Below are 21,029 nucleotides of genomic sequence, written 5' to 3'. Positions count from 1 at the left end.
CCAGTGATGTACTCAGGGGTCTTGGGGACTTTTCTGTGGTATTGCTGGTGTTTTCTGGAGATGTATTAGGGATCTCTGCAATGGTGTTGTGCTGTAGTGCGGAGGGCTGCATAGCCCAGACACCTCACAAGGCCCCTGAGAGCAACGCTCCTGTTGCTGCTGGGGGAGATGGCCGTGCGTAGGTGCAGAGTCATCAGGTGTGGGGCTTTTATCCCTCTCTGGAGCACCCTGGAAGGAAAGTGAGTGATGGAAGTGCTGGGAGCACTTCTGAAACTGCCTGTGGAGGTAAGGGTGTTCACACATGCTATGCACCAGCAGGATTTCAGAAGACTCTGGTGAAGGTGTGGGGCTCTGACCTTCCAATGCTGAGTGACCCTATGCTGACTCCGTCTGTCTTCTTGTTTTAAGGTCAAGTGGCAGAAGGATGACATGGACAACAATTTGAACTTCTTCTCTGTCTCCTCGGATGGGCGAATTGTTTCATGGACTTTAATTAAGGTAAACAGTAGGTTGCAATTTCTTTTTCCAGCCAAATTATAATGAAGTGCTTCCAAAGTTCCATGATGCATTAGTTTTATTTTTATTTATAACAAGCTAGATTTGAAAAGAAGTGTGCCACAAGATTGCAGGTGCAGTCACAGCTGGGCCTGGACTCTGTGTTGAACTTGGAAATGAGCAGAACCAGCTTACTCCTTGCTCAGGACCTAACCTCCATCCTGCCTGCACCCGTAGCACCCCACGGGCCTTTGTAGGAGAGAGAATTCTCTTGCTTTGCGGCTGCAGGGAGTCAAGACTGATCCTTGCTCTGAAATTTTCCTTGTCCCAGTAGGGTCACCCAGAGACAGAGAAGAATAATCTGCTTTCTTCTCCAGCTTCAAGACTCTCACCCCTAGGTGCTCCCCTACAGAATGGAATTCAGAATGGGGGAGGGAAGATGCAAATTTCTCCCCTTGGGGTCAAAGAACCAGAAAGTAAGCTCACATTTGCAGCGGGATGGCAACATGCCACATGACAATCCCTGTTAAGTCATTTGCATGCCCTGCCTTCGATCACTTTTTCTTCTGGATTATGTACATTAGTAGAAACTTAGCATTAATGTCCCTGAATGACCCTTAGTCTTTATGTGTTATTTCTTGTGGGTGTTTGATTTTACATTTTGAAGATTTCAAAATCTTTTACTTAAAAATAATTTATTTTCCCTAAATATGACTTTGAAGCAGCTGTCCCATTATTCCCCAGCAAGCAAAGAAATTTCTTTACATCCTTGGATGCTCAGTTTCTCATCCTGTTATACCAAGAAACTCAAGGCTTGTCTATTCTGAAAATTTTAGGCCTTGCTGCCATGGGCAGGGTTTCATGTCTAACATTATATGTAAATCTTAGTCTCACGTTCACTTCATGAGTGAGACCTTCTTCTAATGAACATGATGGGTGCATGCAGAAGGAATTGATTATCAAGTTATTTTTTATAAACTCTTCCAGGTTCATGCATGCAGCTATACACGCACAAAAATCCCTCCTGCCAGCATGTCCCAAGTCCTTCTTCCAAAAGAGCTCTCAGGCTTCCCTAGACAGGGATAGACAAACACGATACCAGCACTCAGCTCCTGTTTTATCCCCTGTATAAAAATGCCCCTAAAGATTTATGCTGAAGTGGATAATACACACCTACAGCTGAACACATCCAGTTGAGGTGACTTGGCAGGTTACACTCATCAGCTGAGCTCTGGTAACTGAGTCTTCTCAGCCTGCCTCACTTTGGAGGTGAGAAACACTGGGTTAAACCTCTTACTTCAGAGAAATGCCACAACTGGGACAAGCTAAGAGTATGCAGATGGACTCTCACGGCAGCTAACCTGGTAGAGGGTCTTTTGCAACATTTCTGTGATTCATCTGTGCTTGACTGTGTTCCCACATCATAAGCTGGTTGCTTTAGCAGTTAGATATGCCTAGTAGATCTACCTATTTAAGCATCCTTGATGTGACTTCTAAGACCTGCATCCAGTAGCATGATGCCAATTCTACTTATTCCTTGTGATTCTGTTATAAACTTCGCCACACCCGTGTGAAAAACACTGTTTCAACAGTTTTCTGAGGTGATTTGACCTCTGACATTGCCAGAGCTGGTATGTTCTTAGCAGGCAGTGGTGGAAACCAGCAAAGTTTTGGGTGCTATCTGGTTTCTTTATTTGGATGGAGATTCAACAGTGAAAGCAAGAAATAGAATTGACTTTTGTTACAATCTATGGTTTTGTACCCAGCAAGAAGAAATGGACGATCTGCTTGAATTACAGTTTTACAAAAAAGCTATCTCTGGATTTTGTTTAGAATAAAATCGAAGAGACTCCAGAGGTCTTCTGTTTTGCAAATCCATAGTGTGAATAGGGAATAAATGAAAGAGACCTTTGTTAATCTTTTTGACAGGACTATCCAGAAGTAAGGCTTCTTCAAACTCTGGTAGTTGTTTGACACTTCCAAAGCTGTGAGCAGGAAGTGAATACATTTATTTTTACTTCCAGCTGGGTATTTCATAAGCCACAGTCAAAATTTGGGTAGAAGAGTTGTCAAATATTAGCTAGGGACAGTTGTTCTGTCTGGACCGTAATGGTTGTCACTGTCAGAAATGGATGCAATCACTTTGGACGAGACAGCACACAAGCTGTGTGTGCTTAGACTATAGTCTTGGCTTGGCTTTGGGTCATTGTGAAGGTGCAAAACGGCAACGAAGGATGCAGGATGGTTGTGGCCAGATGACTTTACTCTCCCACCTTGGGTGCATGCATTGCCTATGAAAAAGGAGAGTTGTCAGAGCCATGTCAAGGAATCAGGTGGGGTGCCGCCTGGCATTGCTTCTCAAGCTGATCCTCAGCAATCCCAGGTTTGATTAGTAGCCATAGTTCACCCTTCCTATGTGACCTAGAGCTGAGTTACTGAACAGCTCTGGACCTCCTTCATCACTCGAGGATAATAACAACTAAAGGGAAACAGGTGGCTGCAAGGCTTAATGCTTACAAAGCGCTTTACAATTGTAAGCAGAAGCAACATATCATGCAGTATTCCTGGAAGGCAAGACTGTCAACAGTCTGTTTACCCAGAGGAATATGCGAGTGGCTGTGGCAACAAACAGCCCCAGGAACAGATGCATTTTCCAGACTGTGAAGTGGGGTACAAAATAAAAGCAGCACAATAGGGAAGTCTGCACAAGGAAGATCCTTTGTGAAAGTGAGAAGCTACAGAGGCCTCGGCCAGGTGGAGGTGCTGGGAGGCATCTCCAGGGAAGGACCTCAGAAAGATGTGTGCTTAGAGAGAAGTCTTGTGTGGTTTGCCTTCTACCAGAACAGGGAATCAGTGTGCTAGCATATCTCTGGCCCTGCCCAGATTACATGTGTGATCTTTGTTATATACACTGGGTATGTATCAACGTAATTAGCTGCAGGCAGCTCCAAAACTGCTCTTCAGACCAGACTCATGTAGCCACCATGACTCATGTAGTCCAGCCATGGCTTGGACAGGGCAGGCACTCTTTGGAGAGCAGGCGGACCTAGGGGCCCGAGCAGAGGCAAGTGTGTGCTCAGCATGTCCTGACTGTGCTCCCAGCAGCCCACCAGCACTCCTATATGGGTGGGCAGTGAGCAGCACATGGAATATGCTCTGCCCCTGAATGCTCTGAGCACTGCTCTTTCCAATTCTTGCACACATACATCAGCATATATGGCTTCTTTCTTAGCATTGCTCCTGCCTTCATCTGCTGAATCCTACTTGATGTAACCCACGTGCTGCAAGAAGAGTCACTAATAGGAGGTAGGACTCTGCAAGCTGCAGGAGTCTACCCTGCTTACTGCAGTTCTCAGAGAAGAGTTACTGACATCAGTAGACCACGGCACGTGGGTGCGCAGCAGTGCAAATTAGTGAGAAGAAAGTACATTATTTTATGGGTTTTGACATTTCCTGAACCTTCTGTAAATTTGTACCCCAAAATACAGTAAAATATCTAGCAGAATGCTGCACCCTCTGAATTGCAGTACTGAAGAGATGCTTACAAAGACTTCTGCCACCCTCCTTGACATGCAATTCACTGGGATTGACTTTGGCAGGCAGAATCTCTTTTTTTCACCTGAATCCTGCTCTGGGCTTAGAGAAGCTCCAACTAAAGCTTGATTCACTGAGCTGAGAAGTTATGTTTTGTTCTCATAGTGCTCCACTGGGAAATCTGCAGATTCATGAAAACGTCCAGTCCTCAGCCCACACTGCTCACTAATTTAATCTTTAGCTCTTTGTTCTTTTTATCAGCCCCAGGGTATTCTTATATTCACAACCAACTCCATTCTGCAGGGGTATTTTCACTCCTGAAGCTAGTCTAAGAATGGATTTTTGCCCTCTCGTTGTTTCCTCATACTCACCCACATTGTGTCTATTTTTGTCTCTCTTCTGTCTCCCACCTCAGCTGTGAACTCTTGAGGACACAGTCTTTTTGCCCTATGTTCACCTAGCACAGCAGTGTCATGGCCCGCAGTGAGAGCTCTAAGGAGCTCTGCTGTTAACAGCAGCACTGCGCACTTTTCCCTTGAGAGAGCTGCTTGCTAGATGTGGCTGCTAGTTGAGTCTCAGAGCCTATGAGGTTGTGAATATTGGGAACTGAGTCTTCTTTGAGGATAACAGGAAGATAGTAAGAAGCAAAGACTGTCAAAGTGGTAAGTTACTCTCCATTAGTGTGTGTTTCCATCATCTCCCTGTTAATACGCAATACCCATCTTAAACCACGCAGGGTGATTCCACTTAACACGATGATTTAAGCTGACAGTGTCAACCACCTCTCACATACATTCACCCCAAACCCCCAAAGCTTTCCAGGTCAGCTGTGTGTGTCTGGGTGATGTACCGTGGGATCTCGGTTCCAGTGCATCAAAGCATCAGTTTCTGGAGGTCTTCTATAAAACAGCACGTTAGCAAGTTGCCAACTGCGAGCATGAAATATCAAGCAACTTTTGGATAGCTTTTTAAAATTCCTCCATAAAATTTGCCATTTCCAAGTACTGAATGTTTCTGTATTGTTGCTGTAAAGCATGTTATTCATGTGGAATCTCCTCTGCCTGCAGAATGAGCTGGTTCTCACAGATGTCATCAAGCTGTCAGTAGAGGGAACAACGATGCAGGGGCCAGAGGGGCTGCAGCTGCAAACGCTTGGTAGGAACCCAAGTCCTTGCCATGCTGATTAATTACTGACACAAACCCACTAATCAGTCGTTCTGGAAAATAAAATTGAGAGTGAGGTGTTAAGATGGAAAGTTGCTAAAGAAGGGTTATACCTCCTTGCTTTCATCATGTAGTCGGGCAAAGTCTTTCTGGAGCAATGACAACTAATTGAACCAAGATTTGCTCATTATATCTAGCCTTTACTTGCAGAAAAAGATGAACATTTTTAAAATGTCCGTTTTACTTGGATATCCCAATGTGAACAAGGCACAGGCATTACTTGTATTTGTCAAAACTAAGTCATTTTTGTTCTTCCTACCAGACATTGATCTGGACTTTCCAAATCAAGATGAAAAGCAATCTTGGCCCTTTCCTGGGTGCACACCTCATCCAGCCAATGTTGGGATGTGCTTCACTGGGTTTTGGCTCTCTAAAAGCATAACATATATTTTGAGCTTCTGTGTTAGGCTCCCTCCTTTCAAGGTGGAAGCAGTGCAGTCCCTCTAGGCTGAATCCTCTCATCCCAGCCATCCTGTGTTTGAGATAGGATGGGATGAGTCAGTTCTGGAGGTCCTGGACTACACAGGGAGCCTTGAGGAATCCTCTAATCATCCTAATGCACCTGGTTTTGGCTGTGAAGCTGTATTGTGGGTTTGGGAAAAGAACTTGCCCTGCATTAAGGGATTGCTGTGTTTCTAGGCTAGTAACTGCTGAACAATTTGTGAGAAGGTTTGCATTGCCACACAGATTGCAAGAGACCAGCTCAAGCAATACACTGCAGAACTCCCAGGGGCTTTGGGATTATTTGTCAGTGTTTCTGGGAAATGGATTCTCAAAGACTTGTCTTGAATATTTAATGATCTGTTTAAATGTTAAGAATGCAGACAGTGTTACAGGGTTGAAACGACCTTAACAATTCCTTTGAGGACTACATTTTTGTACCATTTAAGACATAACGTTTAAGACATCCGCCTTTGCAGAAAGTTCTCTGTAATTATGTGTTTCTGGGCCTTGTCTGCTTGTTCCTGTTTCCTCACTGACGATTGCTGGGAGCGTCCCTGCTGGTCAACAGCCACAGGTTGCTCTGGCACTCAGCAGACATCCCATCTTCTGCTCAAGGACCCTGATGAAATTTACTTTCACCACCATGCAAATTGGCTTTCTTGCATGACGTTGCATCTGCCTCAGGACCAGAAGCCACGAAACCTCAAGGAGTCACATCCTGTTGTGGTTGACACCTGTTTTAAACACAGTTCACATTGTTGTTCGATTCAGGGCTTTTGAAGTTAAGAAGATCCTTCTGTGCCTGGCAGAAGATTTCTTCCCAAATCACATCCTTTGCTATTGGCTTTACTGGAGTGAACCTGCTAAATGGCTTCTCAGCTGAGGGTGAAAAGGGCACAGGGAGATATGATGTGGTGTTTCCTCTCTGGGATCTTTTATGCATGAGAAACCATTTATATTTTTGTGACTATAAAACAAACAAGAAATATCTGTTCTCTGATAGGAAGCAGGTCTGGTCCTCATGACTCTTTCATTTGCACCAGGCATTTTAAATTCTTACCAAAGTGAACATCAGGCAAATCTATTCTTCCAGTTCCTTTCCAGTTTTTCCCAGTTCCCTTTTCCCTTTCTCTATGTTGGCTTTTCATATTGCAGGTCTTGGGGACAGGCACAACTTGGAAAGTGTTTGCAGAAGGGTTTCTTGTGGCTAATAAATGACTTGTGAAAACGCTGGCAGTGTGTGTGTACCATAGGCAGGGAGTGTGTCCTGGCCAGATGAACCAGTTCTCTGCCTGACAAACCTTTCTCCTGTTAACAGGCTGCGGGACGTCCTTTGATTTTCACAAAAAGATAGACTATTTGTTTCTCGTTGGAACTGAAGAGGGAAAGATCTATAAGGTAAGAATGGTTTCTTTGTCCCTTGTTTTACATTCCCTGACCTGTGCCTGTCTTTTAGGTTCATCATCTTAGCTGTGTGTGGAGGCAATAATAAAGTACAATTTCAGAGCCTGGTCCAGCCCTTGGATCCCTCATCCCGTGGTGAGCTTTAGACCAGAACAGAGCCACAGAGGGTCACAGGGAGCTCTCTGCATAGACCCAATTAAGGCCTTATTTTGCAGAAACGTTTTTCATGCAAACTGCATCCCAGAATGCTTTGCTCATTGCAGCTGTGCAAGTGAGGCGCTAATGATGATCAGAGCAGGAGTTAAAAGGCATTTTAACTTCTGTCCTCATGGCTATGGGAAAATGGCAGGAAAAAAAATCTCATCTCCTTTGCTCTTTAGACCTGTAATCCCGTGAGCAGTGAAGGTAATGAAACCTTTCTTCCTATGCATTAGTGTCCCGCAGCCCTCCCACAATTACATTCCAGATCCTTTTCCCAGTCCCACTTTCTCCTTGTCCTCCTATCTCCAGTTCCTCACTATCTACTCTAATCCTTCCTCCCTCTGACCTCCTCCATGCTGTCCCCAGCTCAGGGATCCCACCTCCATACTATACCCTTTGATTCCTGAAACGGGACTGACTACTCCCCCTCTAGTGCCCTCCTGCAGCCTGAAGCCTTGGTGCCCAGTGCCAGCTGTTGGCCAGCCAGCTCCAGCCATGTGGTAAAGGCAGCAACCAAGCTGTGGTTGCCCTTCTCAGGGTGGGGGCATTGCCCAGATGTTTGCACTCTATGGCTATCCCTTTTTATAGAATGTGTAAGACCTTCATATTGCCAAATCCCACATGCAGCTGGCTTTGGCTGGGATTGCTAGTAAGGTCAAAAGTTGTTTGGGAGGAGAGACAAGCAAAGAGCGGGACACAGACATTGTGTTTTCTTAAGAAATCAAGTTAAAATTAGGAAGTTTTGAGCTCTGCTGTATTTAGCCTTGAAAATAAAGCCAGTAGCTTCTTACTCATAGAATTTTTGTTTGCACAGAATTCCTCTGAGCTGACTTTAGGGCTCTGTTAATATTGTAGCCACGGCCCTTCAGCATGGAGGGGTGGACCATCAGCAGGAGCATGCTGAGCAGATCCATCCAGCCATGCCTGGAGGATGCTGTAAGCTCCTTTCCTGTGTCCTGCCTGCAAGAAGGAAACAGTGAAGAAGAACCCAAAGGAAATAATAATCTGAAATCAGTATCTATCATTTAGGCAAGACAAACTTAACAAATATATATTCCTTCCAGAGGGATGATACTGAATGACATCCCTTCCTCTTCCAGGAGGTGTCTAGGGAGGATTTCTGAGTAGTGCTCACTTGCATTGGACAAGGCAGGTGTAGAAAGGAGGTAGGAGAAGTGGCAGGGGAGGGGCAGGGCTTATGAGGAGTGGGCAGTGAGGTGTGTGCAATGGCTTTTTGTTGATGCTTTCAGGATATAAGCATCTGTTCAATCATGGGCAGGTGTTCTGAGCTGGCTGGTTGCCCCTCGGGGTTGGTACGCTGGGTATTGTACTCCAGACTTTTTGGGTACTGTTGTGACTAGTCTTGATTAAAAGCCAGTAAGGAACCACACGTTTTAACTTCCTCTATGCTTAGGTGAGTGATGGATGTCAGGGAGTATGACAGTGAATGTCAGTGTTTGGTGGGGGACAACAGTTTCTCTTCAGGAGAATTATTCAGGCTGAGTTACACTCCAAAGGAAATTTGTCACATGTGAGCACTGAACAGGAACAGAATTAGGCAGCATTTGCATTGTCAAAGCTGTAGGTGTTCCTGCCTTGGACAATCTTCAGTGAAACTAGAACTAGAACAGGGTTTAACATAAGGAGTGATCCCAGCCATGAAGACATGCAAATATTGTAAGCACTTCTTTGGTGGAAAAATCAGAGAGATACTGTTATATAGGATTTTTTTTTTTTTTTTTTTTTGGTGCTACAGCTTATGTCAGAGTTAGTAGTAAGCAGCAAAACATTCCTGCATTGGTGAGCCTTAGGAAAAAAGACCAGTCTTCATTGTGCAACACTGCCCTACAAAACTCAGGTGTTCCCATGGGCAGGATGAGGCAATTTTCCATCAGCTTGTATGAGCTAACACAGAGAGAAATCTTGTATGTAGCACAGGCAGGCCTCCACAGTATCCACAAAACCAGGAGGAGGGGTACTCGCACCCTTAGTATCCCCCAAGAGTTTGCTACGAACAGTTTCAGAAGTTTTGGGATGAACTGCTGCTCCAGAACTTTCTCAAGGACTACCATGCACCTTCATCACACCCTTTATTTAAACACTGCACATCTGAACCTATTACCTGTGTACAGCCTCCCAGAGCCTTGCTCCACCTGGGTGCTGAGGACACTGACAGACCTGAAGCCATTCGAGCAGCTCCCGGGTCCTGTGGCTGCTCGGGACTCAGTGCTACGCTTGCCCTTGCCACTGCGTGTTGAGTGAGAGGAACAGACTCCTTACGTGCTTTGTGAGTCAGGGATCAAACATGGGCTGCTCTCCACACAGGACAGATTTTAGTTTATTAAATAAATTGGGAAGTGAATTTCAGGGAGCCTTTTTTTTTCAGAGGCCAGTCACACCCACAAATAGCGTGATAATATGTTAATTCTTCAGCTGCAGAACAGTAATGGTGAATTTTTAAAAGTGGCTTAGTTAATAGTGTTTCTGAAGCCAAGAAATCATTATCTTAATTACACACAGACTTATCTATTGCCCTTTTATGTAGAGGACAAACTGTTTCTGCATGAATATGATTCCGTAATGCAAAAATGCCTCTTTGCATATCTTATTTGCTGTTTAGGAATGTTCAGCTTTGGTATCAAAAATATGGTCTCTGAGATTCGTATTGGAACATTATTGTGGCTTCATCTCCTTGGTTCAGGATTACTTCTTAATAAACAGGGCATCAGCAGAAAAATGTAATGAGATTTGAGCATATTCATTCAAGAGAGTGGGTTTTTTCAGCCTTAGGCAGTTTGCTTGAGAGTGTAACAAATTAATATAATAAAACTCAGTGCAATACTATATAGAAAGAAAAGGTGATTCTAAATTTAAACAAAACTAATTTCACACAAAACTAATTTCACTCGTACTCATTCTCTCATACCAAGCGCCAGGACATCGTTATTTGTGGGGTCAGGACAGGATTTCTTGTGGTTATACAGACAACACAGAATGCTGGATGTTGAGTCTTTATTGCATCTCTTGAGTATTCTTTAAATGCTGATGACAAACTAGTTTCTGAACAGGCTCCCGCTTACAGTGACCCTTCAGTAATGGAGAGATCATTTGCCTCTCTTTGTCTAGTCTTGCTTTGTCTTAGCCAAAATTGTTTCCTTATCTGAATATTTTATGGGTTGAGTTCTGTTCCTCATCTCATCACCTTATCTTTGGGACTTCGATTTGTTCTGTGTGATTATCTTGTCACTTGACTGACTGCATTTGTCATCATTTAACACAGATTCTTTCTTTTACCATTTCCTGTTGTTTCTCCTGATGCACTCACATGCCTCTGTTTCTATTTGTAAGCCTCTCTACAAATCTTAGCATTACAGATCTCTACAAGAAAGCACTGAATGAAACCTAGGGAGATCCTTTAGTGATGCTGGTAACAGCTGCTCACAGCAAGACAGGACACATTTGTGTGGTTGTTTCTGAAGAGCAGCTGGGTGTCCTGATCTGCCTGGGAGTGCCAGTGTTGGGCAGTTCTTTTTCTGTTGCCAGAGACAAACCTCCTTTGAAAAAGATCCTATTTTTGATTTCTATATTGCCTAGAGTCTCAATGTTTCTGTTAGGGAACTAAAGCAAACTCTACATTATAAGGACACTAATAACCGTGGATCCAGAGGAGTTTTGTGTCAGGCTAATGTCTAGCCTAAACTGAAGTGCTGTTAATGAAGATTATTCATAAGTTTTGTGTCCTTGGAGTTCTCCTTTCCTCCCAGTATTCCTCCCCCATGTTTTGCAGTCTGTCACCAGTCATCTTCGTACTCATTTCCTGTATTGCCATAGACACATTCTTGCTTTCCTGTCTCATCATTAAAATACCATTCACTATTCACACATCTACCACCATTTAAACAGGAGAAAAACACTCTCAGCAAATTGGAGCAGTGCTCTAGAAGATCAGACAGGCTATACAAATGCCTGCTCCCTGAATCTACTCATCCTCTTCAAAGCTGTCTTGTCAGGAGTTAGGCATCACATTTTCCAGTGGTTTTGTTTTCATCCTGACATGTGTCTAGTAACTGTAGAGAGAAGCGAATGGTAGGGGAGGACTTTGCCAGCAGTTCTAGTTAGCTCAGAAACTCTTTTATTTGTTAAACTCGTACTACTTTCTGAGCTTTTTCTCAAGTTCTTGGTTTTCTTCAGAATACATCTTGGGGTGAAGATGGCCCTGTCTCACATATCAGAGGCAATAACAAAGGTTGGGATGAACACGGCGTGGGGCTGTCAGGCACTGCCACAGCATCATGTATGTCTTTAGGCTAAAGCAGGTGTGCAAGGTTCATTTCTCACAAGGGACACAGCAGGGCATCTCCCTTACAGAACCCTTTTAGCTGCTGATTTCACAGGAAATCTGCAGATCCCCTTCCTATCAGGGCCTGAGCCTCAGCTCTGGGTCAGACTTGCAGACTGCAAAGACCGTGCTGTGAATCAGCACATCCCAGAGCATGACGGGTCTCCTGTACCAGTGCCCAGAGAGCTGCACTGATCACAGGCTCAGCCCCAAGAAGGCTTTAAAATCAGAGCATTGCAATTCTGTTGAATGCAGAACAAATCTGGTTAGGATCTCACTCTTCAAAGTCCTTAGGTATTAGGGACCTTCAATCCACATACTTGGAAGGACAGATGAATAAAGCAGCTTCTCTCTTGTGTTAATTACTAGTGACCCATTCTGTCTGTTCCCAGCAAAATGACTTTCAAAACAAGCCAAATACCAGTTTTCCTGGTGGGTGAACATTAAGAATTACGAAGCAAAGCTATGAAACGTTCCATTAAAGGAGATTTCAGTCCCATAATTACACACAGGGACAGTAACTCAGTGACAGAGTATGTACCAAGTATGTATTAGCAAGCTCTAGACACTGCCAGTGAATCTCGGTGGGATGTGAGCCGCTTGCTTGTTTCCATTGCCTATCACAGCAAGCCTCCCAGGGTTGCAGGAGCTGCTGCTGTGTGAGTAGTTTAGCACCCTCAATCCAGTACCTGCACCAGTGCAAAAGGGCATCGAAAGAAAACATGTCTGAGTACAGAGAGTGAATGTCATGTGTGATAAACCTTATGATTAGTTAGAGCTTTGGTTTGCAAGAATTGAAGTCATGTAACACTTCAGCAGCCCTGCTGCTCGGGCAGACGATGTGTTGCCACATTCTTTATGGAGTAATGAAGGTGCTGTAAAGCCCTTGTAGTGACACTACCAAGGTAGACCAACAGAAAATCCTGAAACCAGTCTCAACCTGCTGTGTTGATACAGCTTGTGTATGAGAACGCAAGCAAGAGGACATTACTTGTGAGTTGAGGTCTTTGTGCTGATGAAGGAAGCCTTCAGTCCCCTCAGAGGGGAGGAGATCTGGGGATGATAACCTGTACACAGAAGTGACAAGATCTGGATCAAGTATCATATTCCACTCGTGCAGATAAGCAGATTGTAATTTATCCTCCTCTTCATGAGCTCATACACAAAGAGACATTTCCAAGGCTCCCAAATGTTTTCCAGCTCATGCACACATCCTACGTTTTGCCATTCAGTAGCACCTGCAAGTGTGATGCTGCTGGCCTGACCCTTGCCTGCATGTGCAGGGTTTGTCCAGTTCACAGGCTGCTGTTGGGTGGGGTACATGGGACATGCCTGAGTGCTGGCCAACCTCCCGTGGTTCTTACACTCCTCTGGGAAGCCACAAGTGGCACAAGAGAAGGAGCTGCAGAGCCCTATGTTAGGGCACGCTCTCAGAGCAGGCTGTTCCAGGGTGATGGATCCCCTTCCAGGGAAGGGAATTTTGACGTGTTTCCAAAATCCTTAAAGCCACAGGGTCTGGTAGATCATTCTTGTGCTGATAGCACCATTAGTGGAGGATTCAATTGCGACACTTCAGATGCACACGATGCTCTTGAGAAGCACAGGAGCCATTTCCCCCTGCTTTTTCCAAGAGCCTTTTACAGAGCCATGTCAGGAGCCTGGGCTGGAAAGCGTGTGATGGGGCCCCTATAGTGGAAAGTGGGCTCTGGGGCCTGGCTCTAGCTATAAATCCAACCAGGTAGCTTCAGTTCCTACCTCTGTGCATTGCAGAGGGGAGCTCGGAGTTGCCTGCAAGTGGGGTGAAACAGTGTATGCTGAATTATTTAGTTTCTTTACCACCTCTGGGTACAAACTAGCCCAGAAGAGCCTGGGAAGACATACAAGTATTCAAAGGCATCTTTCTGCAGGAAAATGAGCACCAAAAGAAAGGTCTAGCTCTGATTACTGACTAGTTCTTTCCATTGCAGTGTTCAAAATGCTATTCAAGCCAGTTTCTGGATGTGTTTGAAGCCCATCACATGGCTGTGGACTCAGTCAGGTGGAATCCCTACCACTTGAAAGTCTTCATTTCCTGCAGCTCTGACTGGACAGTCAAGATCTGGGATCACACCGTCAAGTAAGTCCAGCCTGACACACCTCTGCTCATACCTCAGTCTCAGTTTCCCTCTTAGGTGCTGATATTGCTAATTACAATCTCACCTCTGTTTTGGGGGCTCAGATTTGTACTCCCCAGGTATGTGATATAAGATTTAGCATTGACTGCCCCAGGAACTTTCCAAGCAGTGTAGCTCAGCACAGAGCCTGTCTGATCCACTTTGGACCAGGCTTTCTTCAGGTAGGACCTACTGTGGCAGGGTTGTTCTTCTGGAGCAATGCTATAGAGAAATGTCAGGGTCTGGCTTATGATCAGAGGGGCCAGACACCTCCTAAAAGACAGAGGAGGAAAATAAAAATCGGAACATTTAAAAATACCTAATGAAGTTTAGGGTTAGTGGTTGAGGAATGTCTGGTTTCAATGAGGAAATGGATTTTGCTGTAAATCAGAGTCTGATACTTCCTGTTGCCAATACTGCTCTATATTCAAAGTTGTTTCAGAAGCCCAGAGAAAGAAAATCACTTTTCCCTGTATGATTATTAATTAGAGAGACTCCACCTTGCTGTCTGTGTTGGGAGGAAGCTTTCAAAATGCTTTCAGAAAAAAAAAGAAACGTGCTACTTCTCATTGCAGCAGAACCAACTGCAGCCTATTTGGGTTGATGCTCAGCTTTGCTTTGCCTTTGGCTCAGACCCTGGCTGTTATCTGACATCTCCCACTTCTGCAGCTAGCCTTGAACAACACAAGCTGCAGCATCAAAGTGTTTGTAACTCAATGTTTCACTTCTAGAGTGGCATGTGTTTGAGTTCTTTTCCCTGCATTCTCTTTTACAGGACTCCGATATTTGTTTATGACCTGAATTGTGCTGTAGGGGATGTTGCCTGGTCCCCTTACTCCTCCACGGTCTTTGCTGCAGTCACCACTGATGGCAAGGTGAGAGGCTGGGAGTAGCAATGCTCTGATTTGAGCTGAGAGAAAGTGAAGGGAGATGAAGGTTGAGCATGGGGACAGGTCAGCCCAATCCTGGCTAAGCATGTCAGGGAGCTGCAGATCCCCCACCAACAGTGAACCACCACAGTGACAGGCTGAGTTGGCTGCAGCTTGCCTGAGCTGCTTGCCTCAGGATGACAGGGTCATTTTTGCAGCTCAGGGCCCTAAAAATAGTAATTCCTTTTGCTCAGTCTGATTACAGAGGACTCAGAAGCCGTAAAGTAACAGGGATGAGGAAACCTGGGCAACATCATTTCTTATTCCTTCTCTCTGTAAGGTCTTTCACACCCCTGCAAGCAATAAGGCCAGAGATCTCTCAGCTGCAGCCCAATCATGCAAACAGCTCAAGTTAAACCACAAATCGGAGGACTTTTAGCAGGAGCTGAGGATCAGCTGCACATCTTACTGCAGCATTTTCAAACCCATTAGAAATGCATATGGGCCCTCTTTTCTTGTGGACCAAGACCCGGCAGCCTGTAGCATAAGCAACCCAAACTTCCCTGAAGTTCTAGTTTGCTCCTCTTACTCCAGAGGTGGAGGTACTCAGAGAACAGGGAAGAAAGCAGGGTTCAGGGCACTGGCTCCTTTTTCCTGTGCTGTACTGCCCTTGACATGCACATGCCTGGGCACGAATTGCTCACTCCTCATCGCTGTTCCTGCTGCATTAAGGCAGGTGTTGAAAATACATGCAAGTCCCTGCTTGCTCTTGCATTGACCACATCAATGCAGGTGTGTAGCTTCCACATGCTGAGAGAAAAATGCTCAACTCCCTCTATGTGAAATCAGCTTATTAACCAGTGCATCCCTGAGGGGAGGAAGAGATGATGCTCCAGATCAGAGCAACCCTAGTACGAGCTGACATGAGGACATTGGTTCTGAACCTCCAAGTTATAGAGAAGCAATAGAATAAAGTGGTTATATACTTATATTGATATTTAAAAATCAGTTATATGCCCAGGGTTAGCCAATAGAACTTTGTTCCAATTAAATCAACATTTTCCCACTGTGTGAGTCTGTCTCCAAGAGTAATGATTGGGTAACAAAGTACTTAGACCAGTCCTAATACTGAGAAGATGGCAGTTATATTTTTGCCCCTAGCCATCCATCCTAGTAGCTCATGTGGTTAATTTGGGTCTGGCAAGTATCTGTCACCATTGCCTGTATGTTTTGCTGGTATAAACTGGGAAGACTGTGCAGTGTGGCTAAATTACTATAGCGAAAAGATGGCCTTTCTATATCTCTATCACTGAATTGATGCCTTGGCAACTTTATTGCAGTTTAACCTTTATGTTATAGCAAAAAATTTGTTTCACTGATTCACTGGCTCAGGCTGTGAATTTGTCTCTCCCAAGCTAAAGCAAAAGAAATCTCTTTACTGGGGCACTTTCTGGGCATCTCAGGAAGCCACAGACTACAGAAAGCAATGTTTATGCTTTTCCCTTGCAGGCAGGGTCAGGATTGGACCCTTTGTTTGTGGATCTGTGTATCCCCATTCTCCCATATACCAAGTGGGGGGGCTGAATGAATGAAATGAATGGATTCAGTGTTACACGTGCTCTGACTTGTTTTCCACGAGTGAAGCTGTGTGTGTCCTCAAAACTGCAAGGCTCCTGCTGACATTCACAGCTTTGAGTGCTGGAGTAAGAAGTGCAGAGAACTGTGGGTACCCCAGCTGTGTCCTGGCACCTAACTGTGGGGAAAAGGATGGAGATGTCTGCAGGCAGTGGTACATCCTGGGCAGCATGAACAGAGGGTAAACACTGGGTGTACATGGATTTCTTACTCATGTGGTCAAGTTCCTGCAGTGATAGCTCATCTCTAGGGAGACTTTGTGCTACTCACTTGGGCCAGGTTCTTTGTCAGAGCTTTACTTGCTGCTGAGATGATCCTATGGGCATGGCAATAGTTTGTGCAAAGTGGTCTTTCCATCCCACTCTTAGCTTGTCCTAGCCACTGCTGCACTGACTATAGTCGTGTTGTTGCAGAGTTACATTAGCGGCAGCATCGATGGGCCTGGAGTTCGTATGAGGCTATGGAGAAGAGAGAAGACAATCTGACTTGACAGTGTTGCCCTCAGGGTATCTCACCTTGTCTATCCTACACTGGATCTAATTAATCCTAATCTAATTCTGCTTTATGCCTTTAATCCCAAACTCTGAGAAGAGTGGCCATCAGCCAGGAGCAGCCCAGAAATGGGCTTACCTAGCAGGAAAGGTCTGGGCAAGAGCTGCTCTCCCATTGCAGCAGCCTGGCTAGGATTGATGCTGGTAAAAATCCTGGGCCTCTGTGTTAGCAACTAACCACGCTGGTTGCAACAGGGTGTGTCTGAGACATGGTTTAGTTTCTATTTTGAACAGAACCGTCTAGCTCTGCAGTGGAATAAATAGTTGTTTACAGAGTTTTCATTCCTGGACATATTCCACTTGTAGCAGAGTGCACTTCTTAGGAATAATTTAACGCCTCACAAAGGGGAGTCTCCATTAATGCAGGGGAAAATTCTACATTAACAGGATATTCTGTGATTCTGTGATACAGAAAATTACATGACGTGGAGCCGGAAAATAAAACATTAAAGGTCTCCCATTCATAAACTTGCTCTAGCTTTTTGTCCCTACATAATTATGCCTGCACAACGTGAAGGTTGCTGGGCAGTGGTTTTAAAATCGGGCCCTAATTTCAGTCTTAATGGGATACCTGGCATGGTTTGAAAAACACATTTCCTTATTCAAGCTGATGCTACGTGACCAAACTGTGTGTATGGGCACCCTAACTCCTAAGACTAACCTGGAAACAGCAGCATTTTAGAATCTAAAAATCTCTCAATCCCCATGAATCCAAGAGGTGGAGATTTAAGAAGAGATGTAAATATAGAACTATAGAATCATTTGGGTTGGAAGAGACCTTTAAAATCATCAAGTCCAACCATTAACCCTGCACTGCCAAGTCCACCACTGAATGGTGTCCCTCAGCACCACAGCTACATGTCTTAAATACCTCCAGGGATGGGAACTCCACCACTGCTGTGGTGGGCTGGGCTGGGCTGCCTGTTCCAGGGCTTGACAGCCCTTTAGGGGAAGAATTATTTTCCTAATGTTCGACCTAAACCTCCCCTTGTGATTCTGTGATACAGAAAATTACATGACGTGGAGCCGGAAAATAAAACATTAAAGGTCTCCCATTCATAAACTTGCTCTAGCTTTTTGTCCCTACATAATTATGCCTGCACAACGTGAAGGTTGCTGGGCAGTGGTTTTAAAATCGGGCCCTAATTTCAGTCTTAATGGGATACCTGGCATGGTTTGAAAAACACATTTCCTTATTCAAGCTGATGCTACGTGACCAAACTGTGTGTATGGGCACCCTAACTCCTAAGACTAACCTGGAAACAGCAGCATTTTAGAATCTAAAAATCTCTCAATCCCCATGAATCCAAGAGGTGGAGATTTAAGAAGAGATGTAAATATAGAACTATAGAATCATTTGGGTTGGAAGAGACCTTTAAAATCATCAAGTCCAACCATTAACCCTGCACTGCCAAGTCCACCACTGAATGGTGTCCCTCAGCACCACAGCTACATGTCTTAAATACCTCCAGGGATGGGAACTCCACCACTGCTGTGGTGGGCTGGGCTGGGCTGCCTGTTCCAGGGCTTGACAGCCCTTTAGGGGAAGAATTATTTTCCTAATGTTCGACCTAAACCTCCCCTGGCACAACTTGAGGCTGTTTCCTCTTATATTACCTCTTGTTACTTGAAGAAGAGACTGACCCCCACCTCACTTACAACCTCCTCTCAAGTAGTTGTAGAGAGTGATCAGGTCCCCCCCTTAATCCCCTTTTCTCCAGGCTAAACAATCCCAGTTCCCTCAGCTGCTCCTCATAAGACTTGTTCTCTAGACTCTTCATCAGATTCATTGTCCTTCTTTGGACAATCCAGCATCTCAAATATCCCTCATACCTTTGTGTCAGGGACAATATGATAAAATGTGTGAGTCAGCAGCTGGGCATCTGCTTTGGGTCCCACCACCTCTTCATAAATAATCTGAGTGTGCTCATTCTGCTGTTGGTGCAGTGGATACTATCTGCTATTATTGCTCTTTATCATGTTCTGGGTAATTTCCTTAGTCATCTGTTCTGCCTGATGGTCATTTTATTTCAGAATGAGCATAAATGGTTTGCAATGAAAAATGAAATAAAATTATCACTGAGACGTGCACATCCATGCCACTACCACCTGGAAGAAACCTCCCAGTTCTATAACTAGGTGCCTAAATTGGTGGCCTGATTTTAAAAGGACTGGACAGCCAGCTGCTTTTATGGAAGCTAATCTCTGCTGGGTCCGCTCAGAGTGGTTGCTATAGAGCATTCAGCTTTGGTTTCAATCAGTGTCCTAAGTCCACTGCAGTTTTGCTCTGTGGTTGCATTTCAGATGACATTTACATTCCTTGAAGACTCCACAGTGGTTCCTAAAGCAGACAGGTGGAGAAACCTGTTATTTCTGAACAGGAGTCCTGCAGCTCTGTTGGCTGGCAGCAGCTCTGTGGTCCCTCCAGGACATTTCTTACAGGGACCGAGGTGCAGATACTGATGTGGTTAGCACTGAAATGAGGTGAGATTAAAGAACACCTAGTTTAGTTCAGATTGTAAATGGTAAAAGCGTGACATGAAGAAAAAGACTAGCTGGGATGAGAGACCTGCTTTGGAAATGAAAAAAAAAAAAAGTGAGTGTGGAGGTGGATTTGGATAACTGGACCCCTTCACTTAGGGTGCAGGAAATCTGGGGATGTTGGTCAGCTTGTTGTAAGGACAAAAGGCAGAGAAACAGGGAGGGGTGGAATTCAATCCCAGTGGCATTCAGCAGGGTTTGCTCCTGGGTTTTTGCTTTAAGTCCATCTCAAACATACACTTAGAGCAGAAAAAAAAATTGAAGCATGTAAAACCAAGAATCATTCTTGAAATTTTCTTCCTGGTTTCTTTTACTTTGCTTCATAAGGAAAAGGTGTTGGCAGGTTGTGCTGCACAGGGGCAATACCGCAGACTTCCACTTCTGGCTCACTCAAGGCATGTGGATGCTTTCTTGTGCTGAATTCACACATGGATTGTTACCCCTGAAAAAAAAGCCAAAGACACCCATGTCACAAGCAACCTCAGATGGCTGGATCCCAGGCTGCGGGGCACAGCTGCCTCATGCAATGGTTGTAATGGCAAGGTCAAGCTGGGCTTGTTCAGCCTGGAGAAGGAACCCAGCAGCAGCCTGCCAGTGGCTACAAGTTAGAGCCAAGCTCTTCACAGCAGTGCATGAAGGGAAGATGAGACACAAGAGCTGAGATGAGTTGAAATGAGAAGTTTGGACCCAATATGAGGAAAACTTACATTGTGGAGGTGGTCAAGTAATGGATCAGCTTGCCCTAAGAGGCTGTGCCATCTCTGTCCATGGAAGTTTTGAAGACCAGATTGGGTAGAGCCCAGAGCAACCACACCTCACCTCAGAGCTGACCCCGCTTTGGGCAGGAGGTTGGAGTAGAGACCTCTGGGCTGTCTCTTCCAACCCGAATAACTTTCTAATCCTGTGACACTATGAAGTGTTCTTGTGTGAGAAGGAGAATCCCAGAGGTTTTACATGTTTGGGAGCATGCGCTAACTACAAGTCCATTTGCTCTCATGTTTTTGTTGTCTGTGTCCTTCATGACTAATGCAGCAAGAGCAAGGTGATGTTATAGACATCTTTAGTAAATATTGATAGCCTCAAGAAAAATGCCATCCAAGTGTACACTCTGCAGAGAAAGCCATTCAGACATCGCTCCAGGGCTTTTCTCCATTACTGAAGCTGTTGACCTTTCAAGATGTGAAATGCTTGAAATGACACAAACCTTCAGGAAATTAGCTAAAGGTTTGCACTGCTAAGGAAGTGAGTGTGCCCTTTCCTGCTTATATAAACATATTTTACTGAAAAACTGTTTCGTATGAGAAGTCTCGTAGACCATGTTCCTGTTGTATCTCACTTACAGGCTAAAGAAAGATCCTTTGTCTTGATACTCATCTTTTCCCAGCAAGGAAAGTGCTTAGTGCTGGCATGTGTGTGTGTTCTTAGAGCAATTTGCAGAGACTTGCTGCCCATTTGTCATTGACTGACAGCAAAAGCCAATCTCTGTCTTTAAAAGCAAGAATGATTTTGCAGATAAGAGGCTTGCTAAGCCTTCCAGGCTTGCCAGTATTTCACGGGGTATTTTGGACCCAATCCTGGCTCGCCTTCTAGGGCATGAATCAGGAGTGACAGCAGACCTTTCAGCATCAGTCGACGCTCT

The 21,029-nt window shown here is 44.8% G+C and overlaps 1 protein-coding gene across 1 annotated transcript in view; it reads left to right on the top strand.

Annotated features, from left to right (window-relative positions):
• The first annotated feature begins 246 nt into the window (after positions 1–246).
• Positions 247–21,029, top strand: part of DNAI1 (dynein, axonemal, intermediate chain 1) — a 59,411-nt gene continuing 38,628 nt past the window's right edge. The window contains exons 1-6 of the mRNA XM_010139648.1: positions 247–285; positions 409–498; positions 5,097–5,184; positions 7,016–7,095; positions 13,609–13,757; positions 14,570–14,669. Of these exons, the coding sequence (XP_010137950.1) occupies positions 247–285; positions 409–498; positions 5,097–5,184; positions 7,016–7,095; positions 13,609–13,757; positions 14,570–14,669 (546 nt within the window). The remainder of the gene's footprint in view (positions 286–408; positions 499–5,096; positions 5,185–7,015; positions 7,096–13,608; positions 13,758–14,569; positions 14,670–21,029) is intronic.

The sequence above is a fragment of the Buceros rhinoceros genome, unplaced genomic scaffold, assembly GCF_000710305.1.
Source record: "Buceros rhinoceros silvestris isolate BGI_N320 unplaced genomic scaffold, ASM71030v1 scaffold4647, whole genome shotgun sequence".
NCBI lineage: Eukaryota > Metazoa > Chordata > Aves > Bucerotiformes > Bucerotidae > Buceros > Buceros rhinoceros.
The sequence above is the reverse complement of the archived record's forward strand: the minus strand, read 5'-3'. Positions and strand labels throughout refer to the sequence as shown.